Below are 25555 nucleotides of genomic sequence, written 5' to 3'. Positions count from 1 at the left end.
AATCTCCATGACCTGCTCATACGGGGCAGATGCAGCACCATGGCACCGGCCCTCCCAGGTGTATGTGGACCAGGGAGAATCTCCCTGCCCAGCTTGCACTGGGCAGAAGAAGCCCGCAGCGTTGGGGTGGGGCAGGGGGTTGGGAGCTGTGGTTGTTTAAAGGGCCCTGCTGCTTGCAAGTGGCAGGACAGGGCCCTTTAAGCTATCAGCTGGAAGGCAGCAGGGGGGAATCCCTTAGCAGCCGGAAAGGGGCATTTAAACCTCATGAACCATGAACTTGTTCGGAAACTTGCCCCAGTTTGTGGTTCCTGGTTCGTGGAAACTCACAAACCACGAACCACATGGTTCAGTTTTTTTGTGGCTTGTGCCCATGTCTATTTTAGAATACTACAGTATAAATTTAGTTTGGCAGACTGCTATTTTTAAACTTTAACCTGTGCTTGCCTTTAATCACCAGTATACTTAAGAACCCCTTACTAAGTTGTCTGACATCCTTCTATGCTGTGAGCCATGAATGACTCTGAAGCAAAGGCTTTGTCTCTGTCACAAACTTAGATAAGTTGTATACCAGTTTAATAATGGCTTCCCAAGAATCCTGGGAGTTGTAGTTTAGAAAATGTCTATAGAATGACAATTCACAGTTTTTTAAAGTACAAAAATGAAGGTTAAACCAGTTTAACTTGGTAAATATGTGTATATGAGTCATTAGGGTTCTTCTGAAGAATCAGAAGAAAATGGTTCCTCCCACAGACTATTTTTCCTGTTACTTTTGTTGTCTTTTGCCTGAGACAGTAACTTCACCTTTTGCTTCAGGACTGATTTTAGAGACTAGACTAGTCACAATAAATGCTTTTAAAAAAAACCCCTCTCTTTGATCAATGAATCCAGAGTATGTGCATGTGCCCTCTGAGAGCTCAAAGATTGAGAAAGCTGTATAATATCATTACAATGATGGTTACATCTCTCCAATTAAGTTTATTTCCCAGACCACAGCAGTGACCTTTCAGTCAGCTAAAATCTCTTCTTTCCCTCTGTACATTAACAAAAGTCAGCTTTCACATGCATTATTCACTGGCTACACTTCGAAACAGAGGCCTTTGGTGTTTTTAGAAGAATGACTGAAAAATGGATGCACTCTTTTTGTCGCCAAGCACCGTCTTGGTCTCTGGGAGTACAAATAAGAAATGCTGATGGAGTGATTAAAGTGAAGTTCTGGGACTGTTGTTTTAGAAAGGTTTGATGTTATATTTTGTATTATTAATGAGCACAAGGTTCAGGATTAGAAACCCAGCAGCGATGCTTTCTTTTGCTGCTGACCTTGCTGCCTGTCTATTTTTACAAGGCACACCCCCAAGTCCTAAGTATTCTCAGCACTAGCATGATATAGCTTACATTACTATATCTACACAACTGATGGGGCAAATAAGAATACACATGTACATACTCGCTGGAAGCCTAGAAATACTAGAAGCCAAGAATTGCAAGTATTAGTTTCTACTTGGTGACTCCCATCTTTCCAAAGATATGTAAAATGGATTCATGTGGAAAGCTGCAGTAGCAGCTAATCACCAATCAGTTCTGCCATCAAATTTGAATCAAAATACATGGTCTGCATTATAATGCACAGGAGTATAAGACTTCCTGGAACTGTGAAAATCTGCCAAACAGTATTATGTCTAACAGTGACTAAACAGCTTACTGAGCAAGCTAACAAGCAAGGTATGACGATCATCTTCTGTGTGTCTGCTCCAATTGTCAAAAATGTATTGCCACACTACATGGAACTTTCACTAAGCCATCTTGCCTAGTTGTCATGGGAAACCTGTAGGCCATCAAGTTGTCTAACATCTCCCTGTAAACCCTTCTTGTGGATCATATATGTTAAGTTACGATCAATGCTTATAATATCGGTATTCACTACGACCTTCTTTCATGACCCCTGAAGTCTGTGTCATAATGTATATAACTTTTTATCTCATTCTCCTCTGAAGATAGGGATCCCAGGTCCCCCGGAGGGGGCGGGCGATCCCCCAATCCCACCCTCCTCCCCTGCCACCACTCACCTGGCTGGCGCAGGCAGAAGGCGGGGGAATAGGCCTTTCAGGTGCACTCCCAATGTGGCGCGATGATGTCACTCCCAGGAGTGACATCATTGCGCCACCCTGGGAGCACTCCTGCTCTTTTCAGCTGCCCACTGGGACAGCTAAAAAACATTCCTGGCCCCTGTGCAATGATATCACTTCCCAGAAGGGACATCATTGCACCAGCCCAGGAGTCGTCCAGAAAGGTGAGTGCTGTCACTCCTCCTTCCACTGGGAGGGTAAAGGAACCTAGTAACCCTATGTGAAGAGGTTATGGCAACATGCATAGTTTCTCCCTTCTTCTCACTGTGCCAGTTCCTTTCCCCCATATTTGACAGGAATTGCAGCAATGGCAAAGGGTTCTTGCTGGAGAATTCTCTGTGAAGCATTCAATGTGAAGTCAGTGCATTGTACTTACTACTTGCCAAGAGACCTATTAGTTTTAACTCTTGTTTTCTGACCATTCACTCCCACATACTGGCAAAGATCACTATTACAAATTCCACTGAATATAATGGAACTCTGAAATATTGTTTATTCATACACGTATGTATGTATTTTTGTTTTGTTTTCTTGTTTAATTTATTTAAAACATTTGTTAGCTACCTTTCTACTTTATGGTCCTTAAAGTGGCTTACAGCAGACATAAATAAAAATAGTAGAGCAATAATGCAGTTCTAAATAAAAAGTGTCTTCAGCTGCCTTCTAAAACTTGAGGATGAGGGGGCCAGGTGCACTTATCTAGGAAGGTTGGTCCACATCTTTTGTGTACCCCTCAACCAAGTTTTTTTGGCTGATGAGGCAGTCAAGAGGGGCTTTCCCTGTGATCTTAATTCCCAGGCAGGAACATATGGGAGAAGATAGTCCTACAGACACCCTGGTTCCAACCCATCCTAGATAATATCCAGATCTGTCTTTGCAAGTGTACCTATTTCAGTTATATAGATGCATCCAGTCTTTCTCTTTTAAATCCCTATTTAAAATTTCAGTGGATGATGGCCACTCATTTTCTGTGTTGGTTACTGACACATAGCACTTCCCAGCATGTGCAATTCAGAAAGCTGTTACATCTGTGTGGCACAAAAGAAGCTTGAACATGGGGAAACCAATTTCACATCCCACTCATGTGCGAAGCTTGCTTGAGCAAGTCATGCTCTTTCTGCCTAACCAGCCTTCATTGTAAAGGTCCTCTGAGATTTTTGAAAGCGCTCCTTGAAGGGTAGGATACAATTGCAGAAGATCATAGGAAACGTATAGGCATGAAAGGTCCTGATATAGCTCCATGTTAGAAGTATGAATTTCAAAAAAATGTTCTTAAACACTAAAATATGTTCAAATATTTCAATAAGGTAGACCTTTATTAAGAAATCATACTTGGCCTTTAGATCTGAAAAGAATACTATAAGGCAAAGAAATTACTTAAAGTGCAACATTCACATACCATTATGTTTTGAAATAAAACCTATTATAGAGCCTAAAATGGAGCCTATTAAAAACATTGGTCCAACCTTTCCAATTTGTGCCAATTAAAGGAAGTGTGTGTTTGTTGTGTGCCATCAAGTTGCCTCCAACCTATGACAACTCTATGAGTGAAAGACCTTCAAAACGTCCTGTTATTAACAGATCTCATATCTTGCAAACTGGAGGACATGGCTTCTTTTATTGAGTCAAGCCATATCATTTTAGGCCTTCCTCTTTTCCTACTGCCTTCCACTTTTCCTAGCATTATTGACTTTTCCAGAGAATCTTGTCTTCTCGCAATGTGACCAAAGTACGATAGCCTCAGCTTTGTCATTTTAGCTTAAAGGATACAGAACCCAGTTAAAAGATACAAGCTTAAAAATACAACCAAGTACATGCCAGATACATTCTTATCGATTAGTACTTTTGTCATTCTGATACTATGAACTTTATTGGAGAATGTTCCTTATTCCATAAAAAGGCAGCAGTTCTATCTAATATTACTAATTCTAGATGAGTACTAGATTCTCCTTTTCTCAGTGTAATCTTAAAGAGGGCTACTCAGAATCCCACTGCTGTCTACTCCATGGGGCATACTTCCAGGAAAGTGATCTTAAGACTAGACATGGGCACGAACAGGGGAAAAAAACGAACATGATGTCCGTTGTTCGTTGCCATCTACAAACAACAAACAATGAACATTGATGAACATGATCCTGTTCATGAACATGTTTGTTGTTCATGGGGGCCAGCAGGCTCTCCTCCAGCCATCAAGATCCCTACCTCACCACTCCCAGGAACCCTACCTGAGCAGGCAGCAGGAAAAGTACCAATAATTAATAATAGCTTGGCCCAGAGCCTGGCAGCATCCCTGGAACCTGAAGGGGTAGATCCCTATCCCACCACACACAAAATTCAAGCTACAATGCACTCACCCTGTCTCTCTAACAGCAGCTGCCGCTCCCTGAAAGCCAGAGCTGGGAGCCCCCTCCACCCTAGTCTTTTCTTCTTGTAACAAATTTGGAGCTCCAGTCCACACTTGGAAGGAAGACCTGCCTATCAAGCTAAATTGGGCTTAGATTGGGGTTTCCAGGGCAACAGCAGAAGTTTAGACAGAGTTCAGACAATCCCTGCCTAAGTTGCCAAGGGAATTGATTGCAGGTGCCAAACTGTCTGGCTTGATGAACAGCAATGAACAGCAATGGATGAGGCTCGCAATGACCACCTGTTCGTTTAGAATGGGGCCTCATGAACAGCTTGTTTACAAACAGCAGATTGGCCTGTTCATGGGGGTTTTTTTAGTTCATATTGCTGTTTGTGCCCATCTCTACTTAGGACTGCACTGTCAATTATATATTTCTTAGCTTAGCAGAGTGGTAAGCAGCAGTACTGCAGCCCAAGCTCTGCTCACGACCTGAGTTCGATCCTGGCGGAAGCTGGGTTCAAGTAGCCAGCTCAAGGTTGACTCAGCCTTCCATCCTTCCGAGGTCGGTAAAATGAGTACCCAGTTTCCTGGGGGTAAAGTGTAGATGACTGGAGAAGGCAATGGCAAACCACCCCATAAAAAGTCTGCCAAGAAAACGTCATGATGTGATGTCCCCCCATGGGTCAATAATGACTCAGTGCTTGCACAGGGGACTACCTTCACCTAGCTTAGATATGCTTCTTCATCTTGGTCTTTGGGCTGCCATCTTCTTAGACATAATAGTCCAAAGGTGGGCCAAGGTTTCTGTCTAGAAATGTGTTTTTATTGATTTTCACTTAATTCAAGAGGCAGTATCTCAGTTTCTGTAACTTAACCTCTTTCGAAGGACTGAACATGACTCAGTTTGCATAAATGTCCCAAGAGCTACAGCAACTTAGAAGTGTCACAGTTATAAGACTCTCAACAGAGGAGTGGCTCGTCCTTTAATTTATACTTACAAGGAAGGTTACTTGTCAAAGGACACTTCGAAGATGTGTGAGAGTTTGCATGGTTGAAGTACAGAGAAAAGAGCAAACCCACAGGTTCATCTGATGATGTTCCCGAAGGATAATAGCTGCTTCCCACAATGAAAGCACTCACTTTTAAAATTGCACCAGGGCTGAAGACACTGCTGCTGCATTTTCTCTGGCACAGTTGAAGGATATGCACCCTTCAAATGAAGGTTTTCCACTCAAATATAGTACCTTTTATGAAGGTTTTTTTTTAAGTCTATTGTACTGCCTGATAAAGGAATGACTGAGAAGAAAAGGCCTCTTTCTGGTGTAAATTAGATCATTCTTTTGGTTTAAGAAGAGCAATCTCCAGTCATACATAGGGAGCACTTGTCCCTATAGAATTCATTCTAGCCTGTGCTGTCCTTTTTGAAACATTATTTCTAACACAGGTGGATGTGTTTCCATAACAATAACAGCTGACAAAATGAAGGGCTGATTGGTTGTCTGGAAACAGGTTTGATCCATGTATTGCACTGGAGGATTTTGTAGGTGGTAATAGCTACAGGTTAAGGTTACACATTTATCTCAGGACTCATAAAATATATGTAAAATGAAACATTTCCATTAGGATGAGTGTCCATTGCCTCTTGACTATAGCACACACGTTGTTCCCCTTTGTTTTGCTTTTGAATTACAATGTAATGGACTTTACTACTTGTTTGATGCCTTATGCAATTCGTGAGAAAACCCAGATTACGTAGGACTTTCTCATGGAAATCATGGCCATAGAAAACTGCATATACCCCATATGTACACCATGAGTGCATATGTTTATCTTTTGACAATTGATGGAAACCTGCTAAAAACTAGAGCAGATTAGAGACCAGGCATTAATTGCTCACATCATTTTTCTGTAGGGATAATTTTTTTAAGTAGTGGGTGGATAACCACCTCAAATGGCAAAGGGAAGGTGCCCTGAGTTAGTGATTGATTTATGATAGGCACATATGTACATATGAGAGACATATGTAGGTCAGTATTTTAGTTTAGATTGATGGATACAACATGGTGAGTATTCCCCTCCCCCCACTTTTCTGGAAGACCAATTCTTTATTCCACTGAATAATCCTATTTCATGACTCAGAGATAGTCTTTGAGTAGATATGTATGGATGAATAATAGTAAGCAGTACTGGATATGGTGAAGCATTTCTTGACTATTTCTGGATAGTAAAAGAAATGGATCTAAAACACCCCCCAATAAATTGAAGAAAACTCAACAGTATCAGATTTATAGACAAGTAGGGTTGCCAACCTCCAAGTGGGGCCTGGATTACAACTGATCTCCAGACTACAGTGATCAGTTCCTGGAAGAAATCATTGGAAGGTGGTTATGGCATCATATGATCCTTACTGGGCTACCACCCCTCCCTAAACTCTACCCTCCCTAGGCACTACCTCCAAATCTGAAGGTATTAGCCAGCCTGGAATTGGCTACCTTAACAACAAGATATAATTAATTTCCAGCACATTTCCAATATCAGTCTTCCTTAGCATACAAAATGCTTCACAAATAAGAAAGACAATTGGCGAACCCCCTTCAGGGCTGAACCTTGGAATGGAATCCTCATTTGAGGAACAGCAGAAGGACCTGAAGCAATAATTCCTCCAATGAAAACTAGGGGCTATTAGATTCCTCATGCGGACAGGATTCCCCAAACACAAATCCCTAGATTCAGAGGTTTCAGTAAAAGAACCTGCTTCAAGGGCAAAGGAACCATTCCTTACAGAGGATAATATTCCATCTTCAGGGTCAGCCATCAGTCAACAACATAGGCCAGTTTCTTTTCTAATATACATTCAAATTGCAAGTTCATAAAAAGTAGCTTTAGATACTAGAATGTTTAGGGCTGTACAAATAAAAAGCAAAACTCAACCATATTTTAATACCAAAGACTTAACATCTGCTTATTTACAAATACTGTAGACTTCTTAAACAAGAAATTACAAAATAAACATTAAAAAAATGACATGTCGACAACGTTCAAGCTGCTAAATCAGCAACCCGTGCTGTCATCTTCAGATTCTAATTCTAGCATATGCTTAACAGAAGTCTTCAGACATCCTTTTTTGCCACTGCATTTATTTAAAAAAATTATTTGCCTGACCTACCTTCCAGCTTGTTTTTACTTTGCAATTTTTATCTAACATTTTCTTTACCTACAACATAGAGTTTCAGTAAAGTAATCAATTGTATCCAATAGCTTGCAGGCAAGGGAAGAGATGAGCAGGAGTGGCTCCTTCCTTGCCGGTCCCGGCTCCGTTATGCATGTCTCTAAGCCGAGCCGCGTGGTTGCAATTCCCAGCCAGCCAATCAATGATGCTGGCTGGGCATTCAATTGTGGGACCATTGCTGGACCTGAGGGAAGAAGTTTACCCTCAGGTCCTCCTGCAGCATATATATGCCGGGGCCAGAGCATGAGCCCTTCAGTCGGTTTCAGTGAATGTAATGTTCCATTTCAGTCAGGTTTGGCTTTGTATTAGCATAAGGTTAGCTGTCATTTGTTAGTGTCAAGCATACTGTTGAAAGCCTTTGTTAAATAATGAGACTCGTTGGAACAGTTTCTCTGTTAAGGGAAAATTGTCACAACTTGGGGTTGGTGGTTTGGGCATTGGGCACTGATCCTTTTGGGGGAAACAGGGCCTGCAGGCACTGTTTCGCCATAGATGGGGATCCCCATAAGGGATCTTGGACCAGGCATGGCAGTGGCAGGCCCAGCTCAGAGGGCTGCCAGGGCATGCCTGCTTCCAGGTGACGGGGGATCCACACAGAGGCTACCGCCCAGTGTGGACCCCTCAACTGTCATCCTGTGGTATCCCCCTTCAGCAGGCAGGCTGAGGGGGTGAGAGGGTCATCAGCTGGCAAACGGGTCACCCAATACGGGGATCTGTGCCCTACGCAGCAATGCTCCTTTTCCTCTTCTGTAACCAATAAAGTTGTGGCCTGTTTTTTATCCAACAAAGTTGTTTGTGTATTTCTCCTGCACTAGAACTTTGCCTTTAAGCTTGCCCCGCAATCACTTTACTCACTAAATTCATTTGCTGGAATTTCACTCTTTCCAGACAGATACATAGGTAGGCTGGTTTAGAGGTTCAGAATAGGTTCAGGGAGAACCAGGTTCTGCCATGAAGCTTGCTAGGTGACCCTGGGCTCACTCTCTCTCAGTTGAACCAAATTCACTGGGTTGTTGTTATAAAGATAAAGTAGAGCAGGGGCTGAGCTGTGTTCTAAGCTGTTTTGGGTCCCTACAAGGGAGAAAAACAGGATACAAATAAATAAACATTCATACAAGAGACAACATTTTTGAGAAAGATAAACAACTCTGTCATGTTTGCATTTTCCATAGACTGGGACACATTTCAAATATGTCTGTCAATCAGATCCTGAACATAAACAAAGGTCATCCATCCAGTCATTCTAGATCAAATTAGCTTACCCTGATATTGTGCACAAGTATCATCTGTTCAAGAATAATCCCACTGAACAGAATAGGACACAGTTATTCAGTACATAGAAAACATGACAAATAATAGCCTTTCATCCACCGTTCTCTCTTTCTTACCCTTGTTTATGAAACTGGTAAATCTATGCCACTGGTACAACCTAATAACGCTCCAAGTTTGGATCAGCCCAGGTGCAGAGACTAGTAAACAGAGCAGCCAAAGTGTAGACCTCGAAGGCCAGCATTCATTTTTTATATATTTTTTTACCTTCACCAAAATGTGAAAAATGTACTCAGCAATTCCCCCCTCACCCAATGATGTTATCACAGAAATAACATCATTATAACTACTGACTATAAAAAGAACAGGCATAGTTCATTCTCAATTTTTAATTTTTTGTAAGTTTCATTGTTTTAAAGTTTAAATAAATAAATGCAGGCACTATATTTAGATTTTACCAAAGCTAAGCATTAATCATAAAAATTACTAATTAAGCTGATAAGAAGCCAATCTTGAGGAGTATCTAAGAATATGCAAGTCAAAGATAATTGCTTGTTTACATTTGTATGTCTCTACAAAGATAGAACAAGGAATTCAATCAAATTCAGTTAGATTAAAAGTAATAACTGATGGTCAGTTTGTAAGGGGGTACAGAAATGGCAAAGGATCAAATTTAATTACAAAGTGGTATTGTTTTTCGGAAATGCATTAAAGTGCTCTGTGGCACCATCAAGATTAACCAGTTAAGCAAAATACAAACTTTTGCATTCACAAAAGCTTCAACTTCAGTAAATCTGTTGGTCTTTAGTTACCTCAGGACTTCTTTTATAGTTTTACTGCAACATACAAAGACAGCTACCTCACTTCAATTTGAAAGTGCATTGTTATTTTGAAAACTGTATTTGAAGATTTGCTATTACCAGAGCCCATATTTTTTTTAAAATGTGTGCAGTATGACAAGAGTACGTAAAAGGTGAGGCTTTACAGTATCACTTGAATGCAGTCAAGGAGAAGAAGTTTAGAAATATAGATACATGAAAGAACATGAACTAAAGAATCTAGTGAGAAGTATGCACAGTGTTTAACCACAAGAGTGTCTTTCACATTCATACAATTCTGCTCCATTTTCAATACAGAAAGATTTAAACTTTGTACTTCACTATACTATTTAAAAGTCCATGTGAAAAAAATAAAGATGTTCAACTACTTTAAAAAACAGATTATGCGGGTTATTAACTGTACTCAGTAATACTTGTTCAGGAGAGTATTATAGTTAGTGATTCTGGCAAGAGATCTAGAACTGTTAAAATGTTACATTTCATTAGTATTTCAGACTTATAGGTGAATTTAGCATGCTGAAATGGTTTTGATTGATACTGTCTCTTATAGTTCAAAACTGGATTTACTGTTTCAATACACTTTTTGGTGCATTTGTTTCAGTTCTAAATGTTAGCTGTTTTAGACATTGTAGGATTTTATAACTTCATGTGTAATAGGATTGGTAGGCATGGTAGGTCTGGTTCATATACACAAAAGGGTTGTATCCTGGAAGGACCATTGAACCACTCCCCTCCCATGCAGTTAATGACATTTAATGAGTCAGGGTCCTCCCCACAAATGCTTCTTTGTATAGAGGTCCAATTGGCTCAATTTTTCTCCCTTGCTCTGGGTTATGGAGCAGTCACGTAAAGCTCCTGGCTCATCATGACACATGGCTACCTTTGTTTCAGGAGAACAACAAGAGGGCCACACCATTCACAGAGATTAAAAAGTAGGCCCTACCTTTGTTTCAGACAATAACACCTTGGCTCCAAATGCGACCAGCAATTTATGCCTGGTTTTGCTTATCCTCGCCATGCCCATTGACTGTGCAGAGAAGTGTCCATTTTCATCTCTTCATCTCTCCCAACATGCTACAGAGACAACGGAAGGGTTTGGTTAATGCTGTTTAGCACCCAAGTCATTCCCTCCCAACCCATCCCACTGCAGGATGAACAATGGCTGCTTCATCATTGCATGATGTCTCTGGGTGCCTGTCAAATTCTCCCTGTCTATAATGAGCAGCCTGCCCTATTCCAGCCAACCTAGTTATGGCATAACTAGTCCTATGACCAGACATAGATATCCAACCCTTCTGAGGCTGCATGAGACAAGTGAAAAAAGCTCCCCCAAAGGCCAATCGAGGACAAAAGAAAAAAATCCTGCTTGATCCCTAAGCAACCAGCTAATCATATAGACCTCTAGGGATGGCGTACGGGCAACAGAATACAGCAAATGCCTGTGATAAGTGGGGGAAGAGCTATTTCTATGCTCTTTCAACATCACCTTTGTATAGACTGAGCACTTATTCTTAGTCTCCTAGTCCTCTATGAGCACATGCAGTTGTACGCCTTAAATGAGAAGAACATTTTCAGTGGGTTCTGCCACTTTACTTCTGAGATCTGCTCCTTTACTGGTCCCATAAAGCTTTGCCCCTTGACTCCCAGACTCCCACCTAGATATAATATTTTGCCTTCATTGGCAGTGTGAAATCTAGAGATGCCTGAATACGCCCTTTTCATTTCTCTTTGTTTTCATATGTTATTGTTGTGAGCTATTTCATTTTGCTCATTTTTTGTTACTGGTATTCCTAGTTTCTTAGTTTCTTTAAAAATATTTATTAGTGCAAAAAAACCTTAAAAGCAATAAGAATAAAAAATAAAAAAGCAAAAGGACTCAGGGTTAAGAGAAGTAATGTAGACTTCAATCTTTCTTATTAGCTAGAATAAACTCTTCTGTTCTTGTTTTTTGAAAAAATCACTTTTTTCCTTGCTCTGTCCCTATTTTTGCATTTTAGTGATGTTATGCTAAAATGTCTCAATATTGATTGTTATTCTTATTTTTCAAGAATCATTTTTCCTTCTCAGGGTCACTAGAAATTAATTTAGTAGTGATTGTGTAGAGCTATCTTGTTTTTACTGCACATGTGTATAAATAGATGCATTTACATTACCATTTAAGACACAATGTGGAAGGCACAAGATGCCATTTCACCGATTTCACTTATGTGTATGTTGAACATATATTTTTGTATCTATGTATTTAACAGCAATGGTCCTTTAAGCATTTCTCAATAATAAAATCAGGTAGATAACTGAGTTCTGATAATTGAACCATTTGAAGTTTATATAAGAACTAAAGAAGATGATTCACAAACACTGTTACCTTGTTGCTCTGAGAGAATTTTTGAGATAAAGAGGGGAAGTGAGGCATGACTCACAAATGTCATTAGTCTTTAAGGTTCCTCTGGACTTTTTAAAAAATTTGAGGTAGAGACGAGACCCCTCTTTAAGTGATTTGTCTTTGCTGGTGATAGCGTCAGATGAATCTAGGCCGATTCCTGGATCTGCTACCCCCTCCCCTCCCCTCTGTTAAGCACAGATTGGGGATAGATGTTGTTTGGAGTCCTCTCTCCAATCTTCCTGGTGTTCCTGCCACCACAGCTGCTGCTGCTCTACACAGATGGTTCCCAGGTCTCAGAACTCTTTATGGCAGTTATGTTGGCTGTTGTCAGACAATTCTATTTTTAAAATATTTATTTAACCAAAAGAATACATCTTTGAGGCAGGACTGCCAAAAGCCATCACAAACCCCCAGGCAAAGATTCCCTCTTGGGCCTTTCACACCATTTAGATCCAACCAAAACAGTATATGGTGTGTGCCCTAATCTGTCCAGAGCCCCTGGCATTTTATTCCTGGAGTTTCTCTCAGCAGCCCTGCTCTGATGACATCCATATTGAACTAGCAGAAAAAATTAATGCAACATACAGCATGCAGAATATCAGTGTCGAATAGCTGCAGGGAGGGCTTTGTATGAAATCTGGGGTGCTACAGCTGAAACGCTGTCTTCATCTGTGGGTTGTTGGTAGGGTTGTCAGGTTCCCTTACCCTCCTGGTGGGAGGGGGACCTGACACTTACCTTTTGTCATGGTGCAGCCAGGGCTCAGTGACAATGAAGGCTCCTCAGAGGAGGATGGGCCCTATATAACAGCCGAGGGTCGACAGGAGCCAACTAGCAGGAGAATGAGGCACAGGCATGCCAGGACCTACAGCCAGAAGCTGAGTCAGAAGCACCTCCATCCTCCAGCTCTGACCCAGCAGGTAAAGCTGCTCCCAGCCATTCAGGATCACTGGTGCCTCTGGAGTGCCGTAGGCGAAGACTAAGGGCAGAATTACAAGCAAAAAGGCACAGTGCATGCTTGATGGCTCAAGGGCAGCTGTCTATCAACTGTGAAGATGAGTCTTTACAGGACTGTGCCTGAGAAGCTGGCTGGGTGAGTGACCTGTGGGCATGCAGGCTATAAAGCCTCCAGAGAGATGCTTCTGGACATGGACGCAACACATACATTGAGATGCTGACCTGCCAACACTTCCTAGATTGATTACTAAAAGTCCTGATCTCAGCCTGAACAACTCTGAATTTCACATATTCCCTCTCTGACTTGTTATCTTAAGAGATTGATTGCTGGAAGACCTGACCACAGCCTGAATGACCTAACTTTGGAAGAGACGCTGTAACCTGATACCAGAGCCCAAAAACCAGTACACCTTTACTATATTTTTGTGAGCACACTGTGTATGCATGATCCCAGGAGGGGGCACAATGTTGTCACTTCCAGAAGTAATGTCATCACACCCAGTGGCAGGCATGCTTCCACCCTTCATAGGAGCCCTTTGCCCCCTCCAGGCCACTACCATGCACAATGACGTCACTTAAGGAAGTGACATTCTTGCAGCCAGCTGGAGATCACCCGCTGCATGCTGCTTGGGAAGATTTTTTGCCTCCTGCGCCCATTACCCAAGCCTTTTCCTCCACTGGCCAGATGAGTGGGGGGGGCAGAGGCTGGGAGTGGGGGATCCCCCACTCCCACTGGGAGACGGGCAGCCCTAGTTGTTGGAATATATGAAATAAGGTGTTTGCAGAGCTTTTAAATGTTCCTGCTTGAGATGCTACTTTACCAGTCTTTAAAAACTTAGGCTGAAATGTTGGGGTGCAAATAGGAACATGTTATAAATCAAAGGAAAGTTGTACTAAATGCACTACAGAATCCAGAAATAATTTAACCTTTCAACAGGAATATAGTATCAAAGCATTTCCATTTAGTATGCAGATTTTAATAATTGCAGTCCTTTTCTTCTAGGTACAGCAACCAAGGGGGAAAATGTAATGTCTGCCCAACCCCCTTGTGTGAAGAAAAGGGTAGTCATTGCTGTTTTGCTCTGTAGTCATACTACTTAGAGAGAGCCATATCCCGGCCAGTTTATATAAACACCAGCTAAAGCTGCTGGAGATTACGTGCAGAACATTGGATCTGATGAGCTCTAATATGAGATGGCCCATGTGGAGTAACAGTTGGGATTACAATAGTAATCTCTTTAGGAAAAGTGTGCTGTTTCAGGAAAACAGTATCCTGACTCTTTGAGGCCCAGTATGAAGAATTAATAATTCCTCATTTATTTTGCAGTTATATCTTTCCTTGGCTGCCATACTAACAGCCCATTTTTTCAGACCATTGCAAAGTGTTCAGAATATAAATTTTAGAGTTCCTTCTAAAACTCCAGATTGGTCCAGAAACTCAAAATCTGATTCAAGCGGATGGAAATACACAGAAAGGTGTAACAGAGCAAATATTTAGACTGTACCGCCGTATGTAAAGCCTAAGGTGGTTTCAGACTTGTTTCTTCCTCCCTCCATCACAAGCCACACAGCACACTGATTTTGCTACTAAAATGATTTCCATATAAGGAGGGAAGGGGTCACCTGCTTAAAGAAAAAAAATCAAAATTTTCACAAAACTCACAGAAGCCTCCTTCACGAGCATTTTGCTGGATACCAGCCAAGGTATTTAAAAATGGTTATCATCTGAGGCTCTCTTCTTAACCCCACCCCCAAATATACTCACCCACTTTGGGTTCAGCTATTATGATATCATGAAACTCTAACAAATATTGCCCAAGATTCAGCTGGCCTGAACATATCCAGTGGGATTTTTAGCATTCGTTCTCTTTTTTGCACTCTGCTTTTGAAATGCTCCTCAATTTGCTAGGCAGTACTGCAGTTCCTGTTTGATGAATACAAATTCATAGTCCCCTTGGGTGCTCAGAGACAGCAACTATAGTTTGTGGGTCTTGACTATAGTAACTGACAAGAAAAAGAATCAAATGCTCTTCACATGAATAACAAGATTCATAGAGGGAAACTGAAGTAGCAAACCATTTGTGTGCAGCATGCTTAATTCATGGATTGTCTGCCATTCACATGGGTATCTCCACTCCATCACATTTATGACAACATTTGTGACAATGTAGACAAAAAACAACATGATGGAATAATGGAGTAGTGAACCTGACATTGCCACAACCCATGTCAATAAAGCTAGGTTGCAACCTGTTGTTACCAGGTTGCTCCATAAAAGTGTGGATATTGCAGCATAAGGAGTGAGCAGTTACAAAGGAATCTGAACACAGGGCCAAGCTACACATGACAAATGACACTTGAACGGCAAGTGGATTTAGTGGAGGGCAAGTGAACAGGGAGAAATACACTTGCTGTTCAAGTGTCATTTGTCATGTGTAGCTTGGCCCACAGACAAGATGAATTAAGGAACTCCAGCAAATGCGATTTGTGAGGCCTTGTACAGAGACTACATCCACGGAGGTGAATGCATGGAAAGGGAATTCGGATTGTGTCTGCTGGCTTTGTGTTCCTTTGACTTTCTCTGCTGAGCATAGGCCAGCTTTCTGTAGATGTTTAACTGAACATGGCATCCAGCAGGCATGACCTCAACTCCTCCCCAAACACACATTCTTCCTGAACATATTGCCTGCTCAAGGCTTGAATATTTGATTAATTAGCATCAGAATCAACATCATTGACAAAAGAGAAGGCAATGCCGTCTGTGTACAAATGTACCCACTTCAAAGAACTGGAACATGTTTTCCTGCTGCAGCGTGAGCCTTGTTTTTCCCTATACTTGCTCTGCTACCATCACCGATGCTTGACACCAACTTCAGTGTGAATTTTCTCAATCCTTCAGACAGGCTTTTGACTTTTTAAAAACATTCATTTCAAGCAACCATCATATCTGTCCATTTAACTATTTTGCTTTATATATATATATATATATTTATATATATATTTTATATATATATTATATATATTATATAATATATATATTATATATATATATTTATATATATATAGTGAAGCCCTTTGAATTGTTTTGGGCACCACAGTTTAAGAAGAATGATGACCAGCTGGAGCGTATCCACAGAAGGGCAAGAAAGATGGTGAGGGGGTCTGGAGTTCTATGAAGAAAGGTTGGAAGAGCTAAGAATGTTTAGCCTGGAGAAGAGGCAACTGAGAAGTGATATGTGAGAGTTGTCTTCAAGTATTTGAAGAGCTGTCGCATAGAAGATGGAGCAGAGTTGTTTTCTGTTGCTCCAGATGGAACGGACCAGAAACAACAGGTTGAAATTAAATCAAAAGAGTTTTCAGCTAAACATTAGGAAGAACTTCCTGACAGTTGGAGTGGTTCCTCAGTAGAACAGGCTTCCTCAGGAGTTGGTGGGCTCTCCTTCCTTGGGGGTATTTAAGAAGAGGCTAGATGACCACCTGACAGCAATGATGATTCTGTGATTCAATATGAATGTATGTAGATTGGGAGAAGGAGGACATGAAGGAATGAGCCGGTGCTAGGCTCTCATTACCCTTTCTTACATGCCCAGGGTAATGCCATTCACCACTTTGGGACCAGGAGGGACTTTTCCTCCAGGCAAGACTAACTGGGTATCATGGAAGTTTTTTGCTTTCTTCTGGGAATAGAGGGGGTCAATGGATGGGAGATAGCTGTGAATTCCCTGCATTGTGCAGGGAATTGGACTAGATAACCCCTTAGGTACCTTCCAGCTCTATGCTTCTATTTCTGTGAATTGTTTAGATGTGAGCAAGGAGAGGAAAGTTGCTTCATAATTTCCACAAGGGCCAGAAAATTACAAAACCAACTAATCCTGGAAACCGGAAGAACTGTTTGCACCTGATCTAGATTCAGTATGGAAATCTGAATGCACTTACCACAACATTTCTGTATGCAGATGTGCATCATATAAGCCAGGCTGCATTATGCCAAGATAGCACGAAAGATGGGATGAAGACAGATATCTGGGTGCTTGGAGTACGTGTGGATGAGATCGCAACCTTTTGTTCTTGGGGATGTTGATAATGCTCTGTTTCTGGGTCTTCCTTTCAAAAACTTCTTACTGAAAGAATGCATGAAAAAACAAAGTTTTTTGTCATCATTTTTCAGCCACCTCATATGTTGGAAAATGGCAGAATTCAGTATGTGAAAATATGTATTAGATATTGTGTAGATATGAGGAATTTTCTTGCTCAGATAACAGAGACCATCATTGGTCAATTTAGAGCGGGGTGTGGTGGGAATCTTCAATTCAGACAAGACCATGTAATCAAGATAAAACCATAATGCGACCGGAGAGCAGGGATGAACTTTAATCACATCAGTACATTGTTTAATATTCATATTTCTCATGTTCAAGATGACATAAAAGCTTCATAGTTATGCAAAACACTTTTTCAAACTTGAAATTTGCCTCCTTAGATACCCTTTGACATGGTGTTCCTCTTCTTTTACATCAGTTGAATGGAATGAGATGCAGGATGTAGTATTTTGACTGCTTGATGGGGAAGTGTAGGCTGGAAAAAAAAAGAATGAAACCTAGTTCTAGATGTTGAACAAAGCTGCAATGTGAACAAGGTGTAGGAGCTGCTGGCAATCATTAAATCTGCAAAAGAAACCTGGTACACTGGGTGTTAATTACAGTAATTCAAGATGTTTCTGAGAATACACTGGCTTCTTTTTCTTCTCCCCTGTACAATTAATTGACTCGAGTTTTCTGTTACAAGTGCTTAAACTGTCCTGCTGTCTTTCAGACAAAAGAGGAGTGCCTAGGAGAACGCCATCAAGTCTGCATTTTCTGACTTTGTTAAATCTCTTTTTTTCTTGCTTAGTGGTGATGCCTATCCACGTGCTATCACATACACTGTGGTAGCCATCAGCTCTGTAGTTACAAATATGGAACTTAGGTATTTGATCCATTTTCATTAGTTATGAATGAATGTGGATGCATTTATCCTACACAGCACAGTTTACTTCAAACTGGCTACCTAAACAGGTGGGAAGTACAGCTGTTCCCGCTCTTCCACTCTTGGCAATCTAGATGGGTTTGGTATTTCAGTCTTCCCTGATTCCTGGGGGATGTGGGGCCTATACAAGCCCAGCACTAGTAAGTAAGTAAGTAATAAATTTATTCGGAATATATAACCAGCACAAATCTCCATGTTAAGACCAAGATAACAGTATAAATACATAAAAGTCCAAGCTATAAAAGAAGGAAATACAATAATATTATCTACAATATTCCCCGCCCTCTATAAAACTCAGTACAGTTACAGTCAGAGTGAAAATAACATTCTTCACTCGACTCCAATGTCACTCAGATGCATTGGGTTTTGACTTTACGGATTTTGTAGGCTACAGCTAAGAATTTGGTGAAATTCAATATAGACTGGGAATTAGAGTCAAATAGTAACTGTTTACTTATTTCCTCATCCAAAAACCCATGAAGCCACTTTGATAAAGGATTAATGATCTTTACTCTGCTGTCTTCATGGTATATACAATTTAATATATGTTCCATCGATTCTATATTCCTTGACCCAGAAGGACAGAGCTGCTCTTTCAATTGCACCTTTTTATATTAGCCTCCTGTTACTGCTGATGGGAAGATGTTGCATCTGGCCATTGAAAGGGCCCTGCAATGTGCAGGAATCTCTACAAGTGATAAGTATGCTGCAGGAACTGCTATGTATTTTGTTTTCTGTAGGATTTGGTATTTCAGTCTTGCCTGATTCCTGGGAGATACGGGGCCTCCTACACAAGCACAGCACTAGGCAGGAAGGCTTGAATGATTATTGGATCACCAGCACTATGAGCATGATCTTGAGGCGGAGAAGGAAATAAAAGAAATGAATGAAGTGGAAAATATAATATTCAGTAGCAGACTTGGACTGACCTGGACTGAGCAAATGTTTACTTGAGATGCCATAGATATATTTCTAGATATAAATGACTGTGTGTTGGAACAGTTGGTCACAGAGCCAGCTATAAGGCACTGGACAAGTATGAACAGAGATCAAAACCTAGTGTGATACAGAGATATTTTAATCCACTTGGAAACAGTGATCACAATGCTATTATTCTCAGCATTAATATCAATGGAAAGTTGCCCCCCAAATGATCACATTTGATTCCAAACAGGAAACTTTACAGAATTGAAGAGTAGTGAGAAGAAAGCAATGGTGAGCATCTAATCAAACTTATCCAGTCTTCTAAATTGGAGGAGGCTGTTTTAAATAAAACCTTCCCCAAAGTTCTTCCCCTCAGGTAGCACATGGTTAGGGTCTGCCGCCATCAGGTAAATTTTGTGGAGCATGAGTAGGCCACTGAGAACACTGAGGCAAGAGTTCAAAAAGAACAACAAAGATGGTTTATTTAGGCATGCAAATTTTAAAAGAACACTTTAACAGACTCAGGCTCCCTAATTATAGTCCAGGAAAGCCTGGCATGACAGTGAGAATTCTAACCACACCAATCTGGCCCTTTCCTCAGGCATAAGACTAAACTATTGCATGTCTGCTCATCAATGGACCATCACCAGACCTAAAATCTGTTCCTCTGTACTCTCCCAGAATAGAGCTAGCACCCGTCTGCATTGTTTTCCAGGCAGAGCTATACACAAAACTGTCTGCTTTCTACCTGAGGGTCCTAGTTGCTGCACTCCCCCTACATTCAATAATCCAAGGTGATTGGATGTTACAGAGGGATTCAAATAGGCTCATGAACTAACAATTGATAGGGCTTTACAACTTTTAGGGTCAGGACAGCCTTTTGTTCATGACAGAAGCTGAAAGAAAGATTTAAGAAAGTCAGATCCTTCCAGGAAGCTATTTTAAACCATATAAACCAAAGCCCGATATTATACATTCCTCAGGGTAGAATGGTACCATCAAGGATCCTAGGATAACCCAAGTCATGTAAACCATAAATTGCAAGAAGGCTTCCTTCAAAAAGTGAAAGGTTTACCTTGATGGGGTGAACAAAAACAAGGTGAACAAAAATAATTTGAGGAACAGATTGCTAAATACATTAAGACAAACAATATACGTTTCTGCAAATACAGGGAGGCAGTTGGACCATTGGATGACAAAGAAGTGAAAAGATTGCTTAAGGAAGACAGGGAGATGGCAGAGAAACTGAATGAATTCTTGTGTCTGTTTTCACCATAAAACGTGTGGCGGATACCTGTGCCGGAGCTGCTGTTTTCAGGAAGGGTGTCAAACAGAGGTAATAAGAGATGAAGTTCCAGTATTAATGGGGAAATTAAAAACGAATGTCTCTAAATCCAGAGGCCATACATCCAAGTGTTCTTAAATCAAATGTGAAATTGTTGCTAAAATTGGCCTCCATACTGGAGGACTGGAAAGTAGCAAAATGTTACACTAGGTTTTTGAAAGGCATCCAGAGGAAATCTGAGAAACTACACGCCAGTTAGCTTAAGGTGTGTTCTAGGTAAATTAGTAGAAACTGCTATTAAAGATAAAATGATTAAATATACAGAGGAACAAAGCCTACTGACAGAAAATCAGCATGAGTTCTGCAAAGGAAAGCTCTGCCTCACCAACCTTTTGGAGTTCTTCTGAGAGGCTTAACAACCATATAGATAAGGGTGATCTGATAGACATTATATACTTGGACTTCCTGGGTAAATTTAGCAATCATCGTAAAAGAGGATGGGATCCTGTATGGATTACAAATTGATTAAATGAAGAAACAATTTTCTCAATGAAGTAAGCAGTGCGATCCATCATGATCAGTATCGGTACTGGGATTGGCTAAATTGTTTAATTTGGAATTGGGTGTAAAAACTGTAGTGGCCAAATTTGCAGATGATACCAAATTATTCGGGATGTTGAAAGGCAAGGTAAATGTGCTCCAGGAGGATGCATGGGCAGTGCACATGGAACTAGTTGAGTGGTTCTTTGTGATCATCTTGAAAGTCATATAATTGAAATTTTTTTTTTAAAAAAAAGCTTTTTGCAAGGATGCTGCAAAAGTTACATATTTCATAGAAAATTTCAACTTGGCTGAGAAAATTAATAATTCTCAAACTATGTTGTAGCATCCAGCTTTCACTGCCTCAAAGAGTGCACGGTGCAGTCTCAAAGAGTTCTGTCCTAAGAGCTCCTGCAGAGCCAGAGAAACTCCCTGAATGCAGTTCTTCCATAGCCCTCTCCCTTTCCTCCTTTTCCAAAGAGATTTATATCACGGGTGCCCGATGCTTATTCAGTTTATTATCCTGATAACCTTTAGAATCTAAGGAGTGCATGAGTAATTTCAGTACCTGGAAACATTGATTGTTTGAAGACAGTTCCATCCCAAGCTGAGAGGGAATCACAAAAGAGAGGGAAGAGGGAGTAAGACCATCAGGAAGGGTGAACTCGATGTCCTCTCTTTCTCTCTCTCTCTCTCTCTCTCTCACACACACACACACACACACACACACAAATGAGGTAGGGCAGAGACTGTCTCTTCCAATACTGAAGAAATTCCATAACTGAAGATTCTCTAGTGGTGGCACTGGCAAACTACCTGTTTCTGGCTCAGTTTGATGGGAAAAGTCAACACTATTTAAAGTTTCCCACAAATCCTTCCTTTTCAGTGACTTGATTTAGGGTCACTCTACACGCTACTTCTTTGATGAGTTCTCCATGGAGCCCAACCTGTGCTCTGCGCAGACATGCATCAGCTCTGGGGATTGGCTCTGGGGATTGCACTGAGAATGCAAATGGGCTTGGAAAGCTGCCACCAGGAGAGGGAGAGCTTTCTTTCCCTGTGCAAAAGCAGTGCGGAGGGGGGACATTTTCCTGTTTCTGCTGCTCCACGTGGAGGTATTGTGTGCACGTGCAGCAGCAGAAAGAGGGAAACTCTCCCCTCCCCACACTGTTTTTGCACAGGGAAAAGAGCTTGGGAGAAAGGCAGGAGCTCTCCCTCCCCTGGTGGCAGCTTTCCAAGCCCATTTGCAGTCACTTTTTTAAACAGAAGACAATCCCCGGAGCTGATGTGTGTCTTTGCAGAGCGTGGGGTGGGTCTGTGGAGATCCCATAAAAGAAGTCATGTGTAGAGTGACTGTTAAGTGCTGAACCCAGCCATAGGAAGGCAAATGCATAATGGGCCAAATGCAGAGGAACAATGAATTGTTGGTCCTAATAAAAGTATTAAACAGATTTTGGTCTTGGTTTTGGATTTTACATAAACCAAGATGGCTGTTTACAACTTGTCTGAAGAGTTAATACATGTGACTTGTCCCCCAGAGAAACTGTGAATGCCACATTCTATTGGTTCATAACGATGCAAGCCATGTGTGGTTATCATTCACAGACATCATTTGAGCATAAACAGTTTACAGGTATACCATACAAATAATCTAAAATGTAAAGATTGCTAACTTCTTTTTTAGTCATAAACTTTCCTCATATTTATGTTATGAAGTATTTATACAGCATAACACTTTTCTGCAGGAGTGCCCTTGTTCTGTGTTTTCTGAGCTGTCAATCTGATAGCAACAGAATTGCATTGAGTGCTGAGCTTACTCATCATGGCTACCTTTCCCTCCTTTCCCAGTTTTTCCAGCTGCTGCATTATTTTTTTCATACAAACATGACACATTTCAATTGGATTTTCTGAGTGAAGGTGCTTTTGTCACTAGCAGTGGCACACCACAATATATTGATCTCCCACTAGAAGAGGGGCTAGGCCCTATCCTCCTGTCCCCATGCATGTATGAGAACCACAAACTGTTCTTGTGGAGAAATGACCTCTACCCTAAAGTTCACCCCAATATTTGGACATTTGGGGCTGCAATTTCAAAAGTTTTCCTGTTGACAATCTGCAAGCAAATGGAGAGGAGTCAATTGTTCACCCATCTATTCAATTTCTTTCGAGCAGTCTTCACTTAATATTTAGCCCTGCAAATTGTATTTATTTACCATATTTGTAGCCCACCTTTCGCCCCAATGGGGACCCAAGGTGACTTACATCATTCTCCTCTCCTCCATTTTATCCTCACAACAGCCCTGTGAGGTAGCTTAGGCTGAGAACTTGTAACTGGCCTATGGTCACCCAGCAAGCTTCACGGCAAAGTGGGGATTCACATCTGCTGCATCCAGATCATAGTGCAATAATTCCTTATTATTGAGGCAGGGGGAAAGAGAACAGGATGGGAATATCCACAGTCAAGGATCAGTCACCAGAGAATGGGTAGAAGTGGGAGGAACCAACAAAAGCAAAGGAAACATTACACACAGGAACAAACATGACACAAAGGCCATTGCCACACATCCTTAAAAGGAAAGCCCACTAACCAAATGCTGGCGGCTTTTCTCCTTCACTCCAGACATCTCCATTTTCAAAACAGTTGCAGGCTGTTTGGCTTCCATTTTTTTGCTGCCTTTCGGGGACCATAGGAAACTGCGTCCTAGAAAAGGTGTCAAAAAATGGAAGCCAAACAACCTGCAATTGTTTTGAAAATGGAGATGTCTGGAGTGAAGGGGAAAAGGTGCCAGCATTTAGTGAGTGGGCCATCCCTTTAAGGACGTGTGGAAATTGCCAAAATTGGTTGTTATAAAAAGATCGAGGTAAAAGTGATCCCAAAAGAACTGGAAAAAAACGGGAAATGTGAGGTAAAAATGAATGGTTTAAAAGAACATGAGAAAGCCAGGGGATAAATTGAATTATGGCATGTGGAAATGTCATTATAATGTGTTCTTTTCTTATGATAGCTTATTTGCTTAACTGTAAAAAAATGGAATATAAGATTCTCTTCTTGTGTACATAACATTCCTGTTCCATAAGCCTCTTCAACATCTTTGACTAATAATGTGTAGGGCAGATTAATACTCAACATTTTAACATAAACAAAGTCCTTGTTTAGAAAGTTTACCTCTTCAGTCTGTGAACTTGGAAAAAGCAAAATCAACAGAAACTGCTAGTTTTCAGATACTTTGCTCTGATGTGGTTGTTTTCCATTTTTTCCATCAGTTTCATACAAACACCTTTCCATACAACAACATGGTAAACTGCATCAAAACTGTGAATTGGCACTTGTGGCGGGGGAAGAAGAGACTAACAGAATCTCCCTAGTTTCGCAAGAGCAGTCTTGCTACTAGATACAGAAAATCTGCAGATGTTCATAAGCAGATGTTATTACACAGCATATTATTCAGGGCTGTGAAAAGTTATGATCACTGCCTGCAAAATTGTCAGAGGGTTGGTGAGAAGCAAGAAGACTAAATTGCAGCAAAGGAGAATAGATTATTGTAAGTCATAATTAAGAAAAGGAGAAGTCATAGATAATGGCAAGGTAAGTAAATTTAGAGCAAACTCTGTGCAGAAGCATCACCAGCAAATAGGAGCAGAATAATACAAACAACGAGATAAAAGTGTTCAAGGATGTACAACAATGCAGAGGGCAGTTTCACCTTGTGATGTCTGGTTCAGTGACACAAAATTAAAAGAGAAAATTGCATTGTCAAGCATGTACTAACTCTATATGTTTCTTTTTCAGCACAAATTGAAGTGATACCATGCAAAATTTGTGGTGACAAGTCCTCTGGAATACATTATGGAGTCATCACATGTGAAGGCTGCAAGGTATGAGATTTGTGTGTGTTGTTTTTTGTGCTAGCTTCCAGCACTTCTGTGCTTGTGTTGTTCTATCATTTCAAGCACAGGAGAGAGTAGAAAAAATTCTAGCAGTTGAATAGGGTTGCTTTCCAGACTCAGCAGGTCGTACAAGTTGCATTCCTGACTCCGCAATCAAATTCTTTTATAAATGGTTCTGTTTTGGAATTATCAATGGCAGTTTCAGAGTACATTCTTATAGGGTTCAGTATCAAAATTTCCCATTGCAAATTTCCCATTGCAAAGTTGCATTCATTTTCCTTTTCTTCTAGTTAAAGTAAACGAATCCAGGATTGATTTGAAAATGATAACATGGTTTATTTCAAAATCCATTCTGTTCTTTAAGTATTCTCTAATAATGAGCAGGATTATCCAAAATGTCATTTTTCACCAGATTCATAAAAATTACTGTAGTGGAGATTATATTAGTGATGATACGGCAAATTATTAAATATTTTATAGTACCCAAAGGTTTTCAGTGCAAGTCATGATACCATGATATAGCAAAAACTAAGGACATTTTAAAAATTTATTTGAGACAAAAATCCCTAAATAGCTATTCTACTTTCCAAACTCCAGGCCATGTAAGCTTATGCTTATTTATAGTATTTAATAAATAAATTTAGTAAATAAATTAATTAAAGGCCGGTAAGATATGATGCTTACATGTCAAACTAGGAACAAGTTTTAAATCCTCAAGTTTTAAATGCAAGTAAAAAAATAAATGAATTTT

General features: G+C 40.6%; 1 protein-coding gene across 1 annotated transcript in view; it reads left to right on the top strand.

Moving 5' to 3' along the window:
- Positions 1–12931: 12931 nt before the first annotated feature.
- Positions 12932–25555, top strand: part of RORB (RAR related orphan receptor B) — a 72310-nt gene continuing 59686 nt past the window's right edge. Inside the window, exons 1-5 of the mRNA XM_054987593.1 lie at positions 12932–13105; positions 14567–14655; positions 18033–18107; positions 22455–22549; positions 24707–24792. Of these exons, the coding sequence (XP_054843568.1) occupies positions 12932–13105; positions 14567–14655; positions 18033–18107; positions 22455–22549; positions 24707–24792 (519 nt within the window). The remainder of the gene's footprint in view (positions 13106–14566; positions 14656–18032; positions 18108–22454; positions 22550–24706; positions 24793–25555) is intronic.

This window comes from Eublepharis macularius, chromosome 8 (assembly GCF_028583425.1).
Source record: "Eublepharis macularius isolate TG4126 chromosome 8, MPM_Emac_v1.0, whole genome shotgun sequence".
In the NCBI taxonomy this organism is placed as follows: domain Eukaryota; kingdom Metazoa; phylum Chordata; class Lepidosauria; order Squamata; family Eublepharidae; genus Eublepharis; species Eublepharis macularius.
This window is presented reverse-complemented; position numbering and strand designations above follow the sequence as displayed.